At 19.7% G+C, this 13,618-nt stretch overlaps 2 protein-coding genes across 2 annotated transcripts; both read right to left on the reverse strand.

Moving 5' to 3' along the window:
* Positions 1-1,025: 1,025 nt before the first annotated feature.
* LOC127282440 (uncharacterized) lies at positions 1,026-7,747 on the reverse strand. The gene is made up of 4 exons (XM_051307094.1): positions 7,725-7,747; positions 6,005-6,050; positions 1,286-1,445; positions 1,026-1,054 (listed from the first exon to the last, which is right to left on the reverse strand). The coding sequence occupies exons 1-4, from the start codon at positions 7,745-7,747 to the stop codon at positions 1,026-1,028; spliced, it is 258 nt and encodes an 85-aa protein (XP_051163051.1).
* Positions 7,748-8,056: 309 nt separating this feature from the next.
* On the reverse strand, positions 8,057-9,945 carry LOC127279677 (odorant receptor 67a-like). The gene is made up of 5 exons (XM_051302235.1): positions 9,685-9,945; positions 9,162-9,533; positions 8,797-9,001; positions 8,297-8,452; positions 8,057-8,181 (listed from the first exon to the last, which is right to left on the reverse strand). The coding sequence occupies exons 1-5, from the start codon at positions 9,855-9,857 to the stop codon at positions 8,134-8,136; spliced, it is 954 nt and encodes a 317-aa protein (XP_051158192.1). The 5' UTR covers positions 9,858-9,945; the 3' UTR covers positions 8,057-8,133.
* Between the last annotated feature and the right edge of the window lie 3,673 nt (positions 9,946-13,618).

Below are 13,618 nucleotides of genomic sequence, written 5' to 3' on the forward strand. Positions count from 1 at the left end.
TAATTCCATTTTTTTTTTTAATTTTTTTTTTTTTTTTTTTTTTTTTTTTTATTTCACTGATGTATTTTCAGTTTCTATCAGTGTTGAATTATAACAAGAGTATTATAACCGTTTTGAGTGTCATCATCGATATAAATTTTCTCTTACATTATTTTCTCTCCCCCATTGATGATGAACATAATAAATTATTTTACCTCTCTCCGTTAACTTGCATATATATATAAATGTATATGGATTTCAATTTAAAAGGGTTTGAGATAATTACGTAGGCGAGCTGATATATAATATTTATTTTCATATTTTGCGCAGTCGATGACAATATTCGTTTCATAAATTTTTAATAAATTACAAGCCATAGAAAAATATTATATTCTTGAGGAATAAAATTATATTACAATTTATATTGCGTTATGGTTGCACTTGATACGATTTGAAAATGAAATACATTTCTTATGAAAATTATTACTAATTATTATTAAATTATTATTAATTGAAAATTAAATAATATTAATTTTTACCAAATTTTTTTTTTTTGCCAGTAATTATATTTTTAATAATGTAATTATTATTTTAATAATATATTTAATAATAATGTAAATAATTTTTTTATTGAAAAAATTTGTAATTTTTTGTTTTTTCTGTTGCAGGTAAAATATATTTCTCGGTGGATGTCCCTAATATAGTTCAAGTAAGATAATATGATTTTAAAATAGAAATAAAAATTTTAAAATAAAAAACTAATAGTAAAAATAATTATAAATAAAAAAACTGAATAAAATAACTAAAAAACTAAAAACTGATAATAAAATAACTAAAAAAAAAATTTTTACATAAATAAATAAATAATAATAAAAAGTTCCAGAGGAACGTAAAAATTATTATTTATTTTTTATTTTTATTCAAACTAAATAAAATTGAATCGAATAAATATTAACGTAGCTTCAAAAAAATAAATTTTTTTTAATGTGTAATTAAAAAAAATTTTGTGAAAAAGAATTTCTTTTTTTTATAAAGCACTTGTTAGGTTATACACTGAATAACTCGATTTCAAGACCTGAAAAGTGAATTTTTATTTTATTATTTATTTATTAAAAAAAAAAATATTTATTTTCAAAATAGACCAAAATATATATTTTATTATAAAAAAACAATAATTTTTTAAAATCATATTTAAAAAATTTTTATTTTATTCTTTATTTATTGAAAAAAAAATTTTTATTATAAAAGAACAATAATTTTTTTTAGTCATATTAATAAAAGATTTATAAAAATAATTTAAAAATACCAACTTTAACAAATGTAGCTAATGACATTTCAATAACAAAAGAACCAGTCATTTTTATTGGTTTAGTACCACGTATCATTATAATTGTAAGATCTTTTTTTGTTTTATTTGACAAATTAATCCAATCGATATGCCAAATTTTATGTGAAATTGCAATACTCTGTGTTAATTAAAATTATTTTTAAACATATATTTATTTTTTCAAAATTAATTTTCTGTTTTTAATTTTATTCAAATTAAATTTATTAATTAATTTTTATATTTATTAAATTCTTCTAATTTTTATTTCAAATTATTATTATTTTTTTTTTAATTTAAAATAAAAAATATTTTTTTTTGCAAAGAATTTTGGTTACTTTTGAAACTTTATTAATTTATACAAGTTTATATAAAAAAATGTATTTTTTTTTTAAATATTTAAAATTACAAACCCCTTCAATTAATTTCTGTCCATGAAAGCTATAAAGAAAAATTTGAAATAACATCGAACTGAGATAAATCAAAAATAACCAACTTGTTTGATTATTCATATCTATTTGAGAAACTTGATAAATTATTGCAAAAATTCCAGCCATTGATGCAAAAAACTGAATAAAAATAACAAAACCAAACAATTGATTAAGTTTCTGACCGAGTCTGCAAAAAAAAATTTTTTTTGTAATTTTTCTAAAAAAATTTTACAAAAATCTTTCTTTCATAATTTTTGAAGTAGAAAAATTTTTAATTATTTTTTTCATAAATTTTAATCAGTTATAATATATTTTTTTTATATTTTTTTTTTTCTTCAAAACTCACTGATATATATAATTATGATGTATAACACAATCTTTAATTATTTTCGATTCATGTTGTGGTAAATTTTTTTCAAAAGCAACATTCAATAATGATAAACGATGTATTATAATATCTAATTGACCACCAATTTGAACAATAATTAACATAACAAAACATTCAATTGATGCTGTTGACATTGCAGTCATCCAAACAGTATATGTTTGATATAAATATGTGAAAATAAATAGAAATTTCGAATTATGAACATTATAGGGAAGTGTTACATCAAATATAAGTGAAAAATTTCCTTCTTTTTTGATAGATGAAAAAAATAATAATGAAGTAGTGGAAGCCATCATTATATGAAAAATAATGCTATTTATCCTATATTTAGAAAAATATTCAATTTTTTTTTTATTATTATTTAACAAAAATATAAAAATATTTTTTAGAAGGAAAAAAAATTTTACTTTTGTTTGAAAAAAGTATATTATAAATTTAATAATAATAATAATTTTTATTTTTGTTATTATTATTATTATTATTATTATATAAATTAAAAAATTAAATTTAAAATTATATTTTTGATTTATATAAAAAATAATATTACCTGCATTTTCGTGAAATTTCTTTTAATATTTGCAATTCATAAAAATCTTTTGGTTGACAATGTTTATTTTTAAAAATTTCATGTAATTCGACGACATATTTATTTTTAACAACAAAACTTATTATTTTTATAAAAACAGCGAACACACCAGAAAAATAAAAAAGTGTTTGTGTAAATTTATCCGCACTTTTAGTCACATGAAATAAATGTACAAATAATGTAAATGTAAAACTAAAATGAATTGTTACATTAAAAATAGTATAAATATTATAGAGAGTAATTTTCCATTTTTTATTATTAGCATTAGTCCATAGGCCAAAAATATGAAATATTTTAAATAAAAATTCACCAGTGAACATTTCCCTTTAGCAAAATTTCACGTTATAAAAAAAATAATTAATTTTAGGTTTTTATTATTTTGTTTTTTAATTATTATTAGTTTAATTAGTATTAGTTAATTAATATTAATTAATAAAAAAAAATTAATTCATGTATTTAGTTTTTGTAGAAGAATGAGAATATCATTTTGTGTGATCCATATAACTATCTTTTCTTTCAATTTGTATTTTCTTCCCTCTTTAATGGAATTATTTATAAAATAATTCATTTTACGTTTATAACTGTTTTACTTATAAAGTATTCGTATTTTCAAAGGGGTGAGATATTGACGAGGCACGCTATTAATTATTTATTACCATATTTTATATTCGATGACAATTTTCCCTTTTATTTCATTTCTATATAGATAAGGAAATTATAAAATCGAGAAAATAGAAATTGAGAAATAATAATTTGCACAAATAGTTTTTGTGTCTCAAATGCATAGCGTTTACTTTCATGACAATACAGTTGAACCTCGATAGTGAGACTTTTTTTTTGAGACCTCTATATAATGTCATTTTTCGTATTTGAAAATTTTCTAAAAAAAAAACTAGTGTAAAAAAAAATTTAAAAAACCTCTAAAAAAGAGAGAGAAATTTTTAGTAAGTGAGAAAATTTTTTTTTATTCAAGTTCGACTGTATGTTGATTTTTTGAAAGTGAAGTACTTATTTTTTTTTCCACAGTTTATTAGGAAATTAATGATAATTTTTTTTTTATAGAAAATATGTAAAGTTTATAATTAAAAAAGAATTAAATATTTTATTATCATACATTTATTTGAATAAATAAATTAATAATTTATTTTAAATCGATAAAATTTTCTTGTACGCAAAATAAAATTCAAAATTAAAAATTTTTTTTTTTATAAATTTTACGTATAGGTAAAAATTAATTATTTTTTCATTAATTATATAAATTAATTTGTTTCTTAATTTTTTAAAAATTAATTTGTTTATTAATTTTTTTAAAATTAATTTGTTTATTAATTTTTTTAAAATTAATTTGTTTATTAATTTTTTTAAAATTAATTTTAATTTTCCTTTTTCTTTAAAGTCCTTTTTTTACGTACTTGACACTTTTTAAAAACCTTTCAGTAAATTGTATGCAGAATATGCCGATTTCACTATCTAAAATATAAAATTTTATAATTTTATTTTTCAAAAAATATAAAATTAAATTCAGAAAAAAAATTAAAATTTAATTTTATTCAGAAAAAAAAAATTAAAAATACAATTTTATTCAGAAAAAAAAATTAAAAAGACAATTTTCTAAAAAAAAAATTTTTTTTTAAATTTATTTAGATAAATTAAAAAATACAAACCTGTACAAATGTATCTATTGACATAACAATCAATTTATACCCCATAAATGTCATAGGCTTTGAAGCACGAATCATTATTGTAATCAAATTTTTTTTTGTTCTATTTGTTGTGGAAAACCATTGAATTGCATAAATTCCTTGCATAAATTCTAAACTCTATTTTAACAATAAAATTAATGTTTTTATATCATTAAATTAATAAAAAAAAATATATTTTATTTTATTTTTATTTATTTTTAAATAAATAAATAAATAAATTTTTAATAAAAATATATTTTCAATATCATAATATTCTTTTCAATTTGATGCAACTTTTTTTTTTAAAAAAAAAAAAGTTTTTTCTTTTATTTTCTTTTTTAGGTCATTTCAAATTGAAAAGAATTTAAATATATAAAAAATAATATAAAAAATTAAATTAATTAATTAATAAAGGATAAAAAAATTACCTTTGATCTAATTTGCTCACCAAAATAACTGTAGAGGAAAATTTGCAATAAAGTCGATATTAATAGAAATACCAATGCCCAGTACTTTGGATTGTTTAAGGAGAATTTTGTCAATTGATATGTGATGGGACATAAACTTATCATTGATGAAAAAAATTGAACAAAAATCATTGATCCAAATAATTTATTTAAATTGTCTCCTATTCTAAAAAGTTCAAAAAAAATTTTTTATTCTAAATCTAAAATTAGCAAAAAATAATAATAATTTTAAAAAAGTAATAATTAAAATGATAATTAATAATAATTTTTTACATTAAAATTTAACTAATAAAAAAGCAAAGAGTCACTAATTTTGATATACAAAAAATAAATAAATTTTTTTTTCTATAATTTTTTTAAATTTTTTTTTTTTTAAACTCACGAATAAATGTGAATGTGAAGTTTAACAACATCCCTAATAACATTTGATTCATATTGATGATTTGATGATTTTTGATAATTTATTTTCGAAATTTGTGAAAGTAAATTTATTCGATGAATAAGAATTTCATATTGTGCACAAATTTGTAAAATAATAACTAAAGCTAATGTTTCAACAGAACTTGTTACACAAGCCGATAATGCAGCAGCCGTTCCTTCATGTAGATAAGATAAAATAAAAAATGGTCTATAATTTAAATTATATGGTGTCCAAATTTTAAATGGTAATGGAAATTCACTTTTTTTCGAAGGTGGAAATACAAAAACCGATAGAGCGGAAATATTCATTAAAATTGTATAAACAATTGTGTAAAATCTATTTTTTTAAATAAAAATTAATTATTATTATTATTTAAATAAAAAATAAAAAATTATTTAAATAAAATTATTATTTATATATAAAATTAATTATAATTATAATAATTAATTTTAAAATAATTTACCTACAAGAATTAGAAGTTCGTTGTAATATTTGATATTCAAAATCATCACGTGGTTGACATAATTTATTCATAAATAATTTTTTTGATTCAATAACAGTTGTACGTTGTAAAAAAATGGAAATCATTTTATAAAAAATATTTGATAATGCAAGAAAATAAAAAAATGTTTCCATTTCTCGTTCAATATTTTGTGCATTATATAAAATGTAAATTAATATAAAAATAATGAAAATAAATACAATTGTTATTAAAATAATAGAATATAAATTATAGATATAAATTTTATATTTTGATTTCCAATTTATTGGTCTATAAATTCCAATTAATTTAAATAAAAAAAATGATATTTGACCAATGTATAATTTATTTTTATCGTAAATAAATTTATTCTGAAAAGAATTAAAAAATTAATTTTTTTTTTTAATATCCCGTGTGGAAAAAGCCACGATCTTGCCCTCAAGAGTTCGGGGCCCCCGGCGGGGGCCCATGAGGGCTGATCCATATGGCGAATCCATGAGGGGCACCGTAGGGGCCCCGCATGGATCGCCCTCATGATCGATTAGCAAAATTTTCTAAGTCCAAAAATCAAATATTTTTTTATCACCAAAAAATTAATGTTTATAATGATTCACAACAATGAAAAACGCGTTTTTAATTAAAATATATTTTCACTTTTTTTGAAAATAACACTCACACTTATGGCGAATCCATGAGGGGCACCGTAGGGGCCCCGCATGGATCGCCCTCATGATCGATTAGCAAAATTTTCTAAGTCCAAAAATCAAATATTTTTTTATCACCAAAAAATTAATGTTTATAATGATTCAGAACCACGAAAAACGCGTTTTTAATAAAAATATATTTACACTTTTTTGAAAATAACACTCACACTTATGGCAAAATAGATGAGGGCCACCGTAGGGGCCCGCATGGATCGCCCTCATGATCGATTAGCAAAATTTTCTAAGTCCAAAAATCAAATATTTTTTTATCAACAAAAAATGAATGTTTCCAATGATTTAAAACAACGAAAAACGCGTTTTTAATAAAAATATATTTACACTTTTTTGAAAATTCGCCTGAGATGATTCATGATAATAATCATAAAGCATATAATTAATTATATTTTATAAATTGCATTTGATTGGAAAATATAATTTAATATCTTAACTTTAACTAAATGATGTTAAGCACTTTTCTTTGTTAGGTATTTTTGAAGTTTAAATAGCATCAAGAAGTTAGCATTCGTTTTGAAGTAGCGTACGTAGCGTAGTTGGTAAAGCGTTAGGTTCATAGTCCGTAGGTCGTAGGTTCGATTCCCCCCATGCGTTAGATTTATTTATTTCTCAAGTTTGCGTTTAATCATTAATTCTATGTATGAATTAATTGAAAAATGAAAATATCCGTTAATAGTATGCATAAATTAAATATTTTTTAATTTTTTAATTAATTAATTTATTATTACTTTTAATTATATCCGACAGTTAATTAATTAGAACGTTAATTAATAAATTGAATTTGAGTAAGAATTTAATTTAAAATTGAATAATTATTAAATAAATATGTTATTTATTCATAACTTAAGCTTATTTATTATTAATTAACTTTTATTATTAATATTATTGATTAAAAAACATTATGGCAAACTTGAGGGCAAGATGAGGGCAAACGTGAGGGCCCATAAGGGCGCCCGTAGGGGCACCCTCATGGATCGCCCATGCGGGCGCCCTCATCGATGAGCATGTCGTTTCCATGAGGGGCCCCTATGGATCATCCATATGCGGCCCTCATGGCATGAGGGCGATCCATAAGGGCCCCCGCTGGGGGCCCACATCACTTTTCCACACGGGATAATTAAAATAAAAAAAAAATAATTTGTTACTAACTTGGGAATGAGACATAACAAAATTGAGAATCTGTCTTTTCTTTCTTATAGTTTATAAGTTAATGATTTTCTTATCTTACCTTGAATAAGAATTTCACTCTCCCCATAATAAGAATTCCATTTTTTATATTATTTATTGATTTCACGATAAAATGTGAAATATTATATTGTGAGTAACAAGTTGTTGAATAATTTCCCAAGCAGTAATTTGCATAGAAAATTATATATTAAACGACAATATTTCTCTCATTATTCATATAAATTTTTGATAAAGATTCAACGAAAGGGTTGAAAATGAATTTAGTAGTCAGAAATAAAAAAATAATTTTACACTTATAGAAATTTCTAAATGACATCCACTATTATTACAATAATATTTTTATTTAAAATTTACAAAGTACAAATATGAAAAAAAAAATTTATCATTAAATAAAAATTATAATTAATGAATTCCAAATTTTGGAAAAAAAAATGTGAGTATATTTAATTTTTTCTGTGTTTTTTTTTTTAGACACGTTTAAGCAAACTGTAGGCTGAATATGCGGATTTAACTATCTGAAAATTAAAAAGTAATATTAAAAAAATTTTTAATTATATTTATTTCAGTAAAAATAAAAAAAATTTTTTTTTATTGACTTAAAAAAATTTTTAAAAATTCTATTTTTATTACCTGTACAAATGTGTCTGTTGACATTATAACAATTTTAAAGCCCATAAATGTTACGGGCCTCGATGCCCGTGTCATTATCAATATCAAATCTCTTTTTGTTTTATTTGTTATGCATAACCATTTCATATCGTAAACATTTTTCATAAGTGCAACGCTCTTTTATTTATAAATAATAAATAATTTTAATTAATATTAGAAAAAATTGAGACATTTTTTTATTCCAAACTAAATATAAATTTATTTGAATTAAAAAAAAAAAATTTTTTTGAAAATAAAAAATAATTATTTTGTAAAAAAAAAATAATATTTATATAACCATTTTTTTAAAATTAATTAATTTAAAAAAATTTTGTTTGTTATGAATAAAACTTTTTATTTGTAATTAAAGTTTTATTTTTGTAAAAAATTAAATTTTTATTTAAAAAAAAAATATAAAAAGTATAATTTTTTTTTTGCTCTGAGATTATATTTTTTTATCTCATAAAAAAATAAAAAATTACCTTTGCCATAATTTTATCACCGAAATAACTATAAATATAAATTTGTAATAAAGTAGATATTAATAGAAAGAATAAAATCCAACTTTTTGGATCGGTTGTGGATAATTTTGTTAATTGATAAGTAATTGGACATAAACTCATTGATGATGAGAAAAATTGAAAAAATATCATTGAACCATATAATTTATTTAAAGTATCTCCGATTCTGTAAAGAAAAAAAATTCACAACAATTAGAATAGAAATTTAAAAATATAATAATAATAATAATAATAATAATAATAATAATAATAATAATAATAATAATAATAATAATAATAAATAATAATAAAGATTTTTTTGGAAAAAAATTTTTTTTTGTTCTTACGAAAAAATATGAATGTGAAGCATTACAGAATCTTTAAGAATTTTCGATTCACATTGATAATGAGGATAATAATTATTTTTTGTCGATAATTCTGAAAGTAAATTTAATCGATGATTGAGAATTTCATATTGGGCACAAATTTGTATAATTATTACAAATGCTAAACTTTCAACAGCTGAAGTTGCGCAAGCTGCCAATAATGCAGAAATTCCTTGATGTATGTAAGTTAAGAAAAATAATTTTCTTAAATTAAGACTATATGGCGTCCAAACTTTAAGTGGTAATGTTAAATCACCACTTTTTGTTGGTGGAAATAATAAAACTGACAATGCAGTACAATTCATTAAAATTAAGTAGACAATTGTATATAATCTATAATATTTTATAAAAAAAAATTTTTATTAATTTTTTAATTCCTTTTATATTTTTTAAATTATAATTAAAAAAAAATTATTTTTTTACGTATATTTTCAAGGTAGAAAAAAATTATCATAAATTTTTGTTTTATTTTTTTTTTATTTACCTACAAGAAATTGATGTTCGTTGTAAAATATCTAATTCAAAATTATCTCTTGGTTGACATAATTTATTCATAAATAATTTTTGTGTCTCAATAACTGTTTTACGTTTAATGAGAATAATAATCATTTTAAATAAAACAGTGAAAAGTGCAAGAAAATAATAGAATGTCTCCATTTCATTGTCAATATTATGGAAATTTTGTAAAATATAAATTAATATTGAAATCAAAAACAAAATATAAATTATTATAATAAATGTTGTATATGAATTGTAGAAAAAAATTTTTAAATTTGAATTCCAATTAAATGGTTTACAAATTCCTATTAATTCAAATAGAAAAAATGAAATTTGTCCATAATAAAATTTACAATCTGTAAATTCATTTTTTATTTTTGCATTCTGAAAGCCCCCCCCCAAACACAAATATTAATAATAATTTTTACCAAAATTGCAAAATACAAATTTTGTTATAGCAAAATAAAAAAAAAAAAAAAATGAAAAAATAAATTCAAAATTTTTGTTTGTTAAAAAATTAAAACAGTACTAACTCTTTTATTTGAACGTGACATAATTCAGGGTGACCACACTCACCGGGAAAATTAGAAATTAGCTTGGGATTTTCATTTTAAAAAAAAACTGAATTGAATTAAAAATTAATTTTTATTTTTTTTTATATTTACATTAATGGATTTTTAAATTAAATTTAGATTTTTCAAAGTAAAATAAATGTTAAAGAGATTTTGAAATTATTTTTATACCTGCGTAGATGTATGTTTACATTGAAGTACAAAAGGTGTACCCTAGAGGCCGAAGGTCACAAATAATTTTAATTGAAAATTACAAAAATAATTCAAAAATCAGTTGCAATTCGTGTCTTGATCTGTTTAGCCACGTGTTCAACGGGAGTGAAAAATTTTGTAATTTTTAAAAAAGTGTTCAATTTTTTTTTTTTAATGTAATTTTAGTAATTTTTTTAAAATGTAATTTTAGTATTTTTTTAAATGTAATTTTTTCTTCCTTTTCGGAGTGTTCGAAATTTTTTTTAAATCGCGATCGCCTAAATTTTTAGAAAAAGTATTTTATTTTTTAAAAATGTCGAGTGTTCGAAATTATTTTTTAAAACCGCGCATGTGTGTGTTTCCATCAAATCATATCATCAAAAATATTCATCGATTGCAAACTAAGGTTAGATATTTTTTTTATTTATTATTTTTTATTTATTTCCCATTTAAAAAATTGTTTTATTTTTTTTTGCAAAAAGGTTTTTTTATGAAATGATTTTTTCAAAATATTAATTACGTTTTTTAGAGTATTTTTATATATATATATATATAATTATTTAATAAATTAGTTTTTTTATTTTTATAGTTACAGTTAAATATATTATTTAAAAAAAAAAAAATATTTTTTATATTTTTTTTTTTTGAAAATTTTTTTAGTGATCACCCTGAAAACTGATTACAATATTATAGTTGAAGAGAACGAATTCATATTGAATGTATATAATTTTCTAGACTTTCTATTTTCTTTATACCATATAATCGTTATTATCATTTTTCTCTTGAATAATAAGTTTATCAATAATTTCTATCTCTCCTCCCATAATATAACGTTATGCTTTCTATAAATTATATTGATATCGGTGACATATGTGAAATATCGTTGAATTATTTCACATCGTCATTTGCATAGTAAATTACATACTAAACGATAATATTAATTTTTGATAAATATGCAACAAATTGTTGAAAAATTTTTGCATTTGTCTTGGAACTTTTGTAATGTGTACTACTTGTTACTAAATACTGTTTTTTAAAATTAAATTTCTTAAATTCCAAAATATGTATATAAAAAAAAATAATTTTTATAATAATTAATTTTTAATTAATTTAATTATAAAAAAAATTGTAACTATATTTTTTTTGCTGCGATATTTTTCACTTTCAAAATGCGAAATAATACAATTATTATTTAATAGTAATTGTAATATGTATATGAAAATAATATTCGATGATTCCTCTTGCAATTAATTAAAATACTAATTTTTTCACTTGATTAATTGTTTAGACACCTTTAAGCAAATTATAGGCACCATAAGCAGATTTTACTATCTAAAAGTTATAAAATTTAATATTTTTTTTATTTTTAAGAAAATTAATTAAATTTCATTTATTTGTTAGGATTATTTTATTATTTTTTTTATTTTCTTATTATTTCTTTTTTATTTTCTTATTATTTTTTATTATTCTTTTAATAACAAATTAATGAATTTTAATTTAATTAATTTAAATAAATTAATTAATTAATTTAATTTATTTAATTTTAATTTTAATAAATTTTCTTTTTCTAATATGTAAAAAAATAATTGCAATCTAAATTATTAAAAAGGAAAAAAAAATACAGATTAAATTTATTGTAAAAAAAAAAATACAAACTTGAAAAAATGTTTGATATGACATAACGACCATTTTTAAACCCATAAATTTTATTGGCCTAGATGCACGAGTCATAATGAATATTAAATCTTTTCCTGTTTTATTTGTAATTGTCAACCATTTTATTTCATAAATTTTTTCTATAATTTCTAAACTCTATAATGTAGAAATTTTTATAATATTCTATTTAGTTTTTTTTTTTTTTTTTTTCTTTTCTTCCTGCAAATAATATAAAAATATATGCTAATTATAAAGAAGAAGTAATTACCTTTGTTCTTATTTTTTCACCAAAAAATGAGTAGAAAAAAATTTGTATCAATGAATTGAAAAATACAGAAAATAAACCATAACTTTGTGAATCTAATGATGATAATTTTGATAATTGAAAAATAGTCGCACCCAACATACTCATTGATGCTAAAAATTGGGCAAAAACGATAAAACTAAATAATTCGTTTAATTTTGTTCCAATTCTGAAAAAAGTGGTTTTTTTTGTCCTATTAATTATTTTTTTTTATTCAAAAAAAAAAAAAAGGAAAATAATTTTAACATTATTTATTTTTGTAATTTTTAATTAATTTTTATTTTAAATTAATACAAATATAAACTTACTCAAAAATATGAATGTGATGTTTAACGCAATCTTTGACAATTTTATATTCATTTTGATAAGTTGAAATTTGTTGAGAATTTTTTTTTGCTTGTTGAGATAGAAAATTCAGTCGATATATGAAAATATCATATTGTGCGCAAATTTGTAATATTATAACTAACGCTAAACTTTCTACTGAGCACGTGACACAAATTCCAATTTGTAATCCTAATCCTTCAAATAAACTTGTCAATAAATATAATGATTTTGAATTAAGACCATAGGGTGTCCAAATATTAAATGGTAATTGAACATTATTTTTTGTCGATGGTGAAAACATGAAAAATGTCATACCACAAAGATTTGTCACAGTTAAATAAATAAGTGTACATAATCTGAAAAAAAAACAATAATTATATTAAATTTTTAAAATAAATATATATAAATAAATAAATTATTTTAAATAAATAAACAAATAATTTTAAATTAATATATTAATTAATTAATTAAATATATTTAAAATAAAATATATTAAATATATTTAATTAAATAAAAATAATAAAAAATAAAATAAAAGCGTCATTAAATATATTTTAATTTAATTTTTTTTTTTTTTAATTAAAAAAATTGACCTAGAATAATGCGAAGACTGTTGTATTATTTCAGACTCATATTTATCACGTGGTTGACAATGTTTATTTGTAAAAAGATTAATTAATTGAATTGTTGTTTTATTTTGTAGGAAAATACAAATCATTTTTATAAATGAATTACAAAGTGCAAGAAATTGAAATGTTGTTTCTATTCTTGTATCTGCATCTTGAGCGCTGTATAAAATAAAAATGAGCATTGACGAGATAAAAAGAAAAAGAATTGTTATTGTACATAGTGAATATAATTGATATAGA

This window comes from Leptopilina boulardi, unplaced genomic scaffold (genome assembly GCF_019393585.1).
Source record: "Leptopilina boulardi isolate dan_hultmark-lab unplaced genomic scaffold, ZJU_Lbou_2.1 LbouV2_1, whole genome shotgun sequence".
NCBI lineage: Eukaryota > Metazoa > Arthropoda > Insecta > Hymenoptera > Figitidae > Leptopilina > Leptopilina boulardi.

Coding starts and splice junctions, on each gene's coding strand:
- LOC127282440 (XM_051307094.1), bottom strand. CDS start 7,747: ATGGAATTCTTATTATGGGGAGA. Junction 6,051..7,724: donor GAATTCTTATTATGGGGAGA/GTGAAATTCTTA, acceptor TGGAATTTATAG/ACCAATAAATTGGAAATCAA. Junction 1,055..1,285: donor AGCTACATTTGTTAAAGTTG/GTATTTTTAAAT, acceptor TTCACTTTTCAG/GTCTTGAAATCGAGTTATTC.
- LOC127279677 (XM_051302235.1), bottom strand. CDS start 9,857: ATGGAGACATTCTATTATTTTCTTGCACTTTTCACTGTTTTATTTAAA. Junction 9,534..9,684: donor CGAACATCAATTTCTTGTAG/GTAAATAAAAAA, acceptor AAAATATTATAG/ATTATATACAATTGTCTACT. Junction 9,002..9,161: donor CTTCACATTCATATTTTTTC/GTAAGAACAAAA, acceptor TTTTCTTTACAG/AATCGGAGATACTTTAAATA.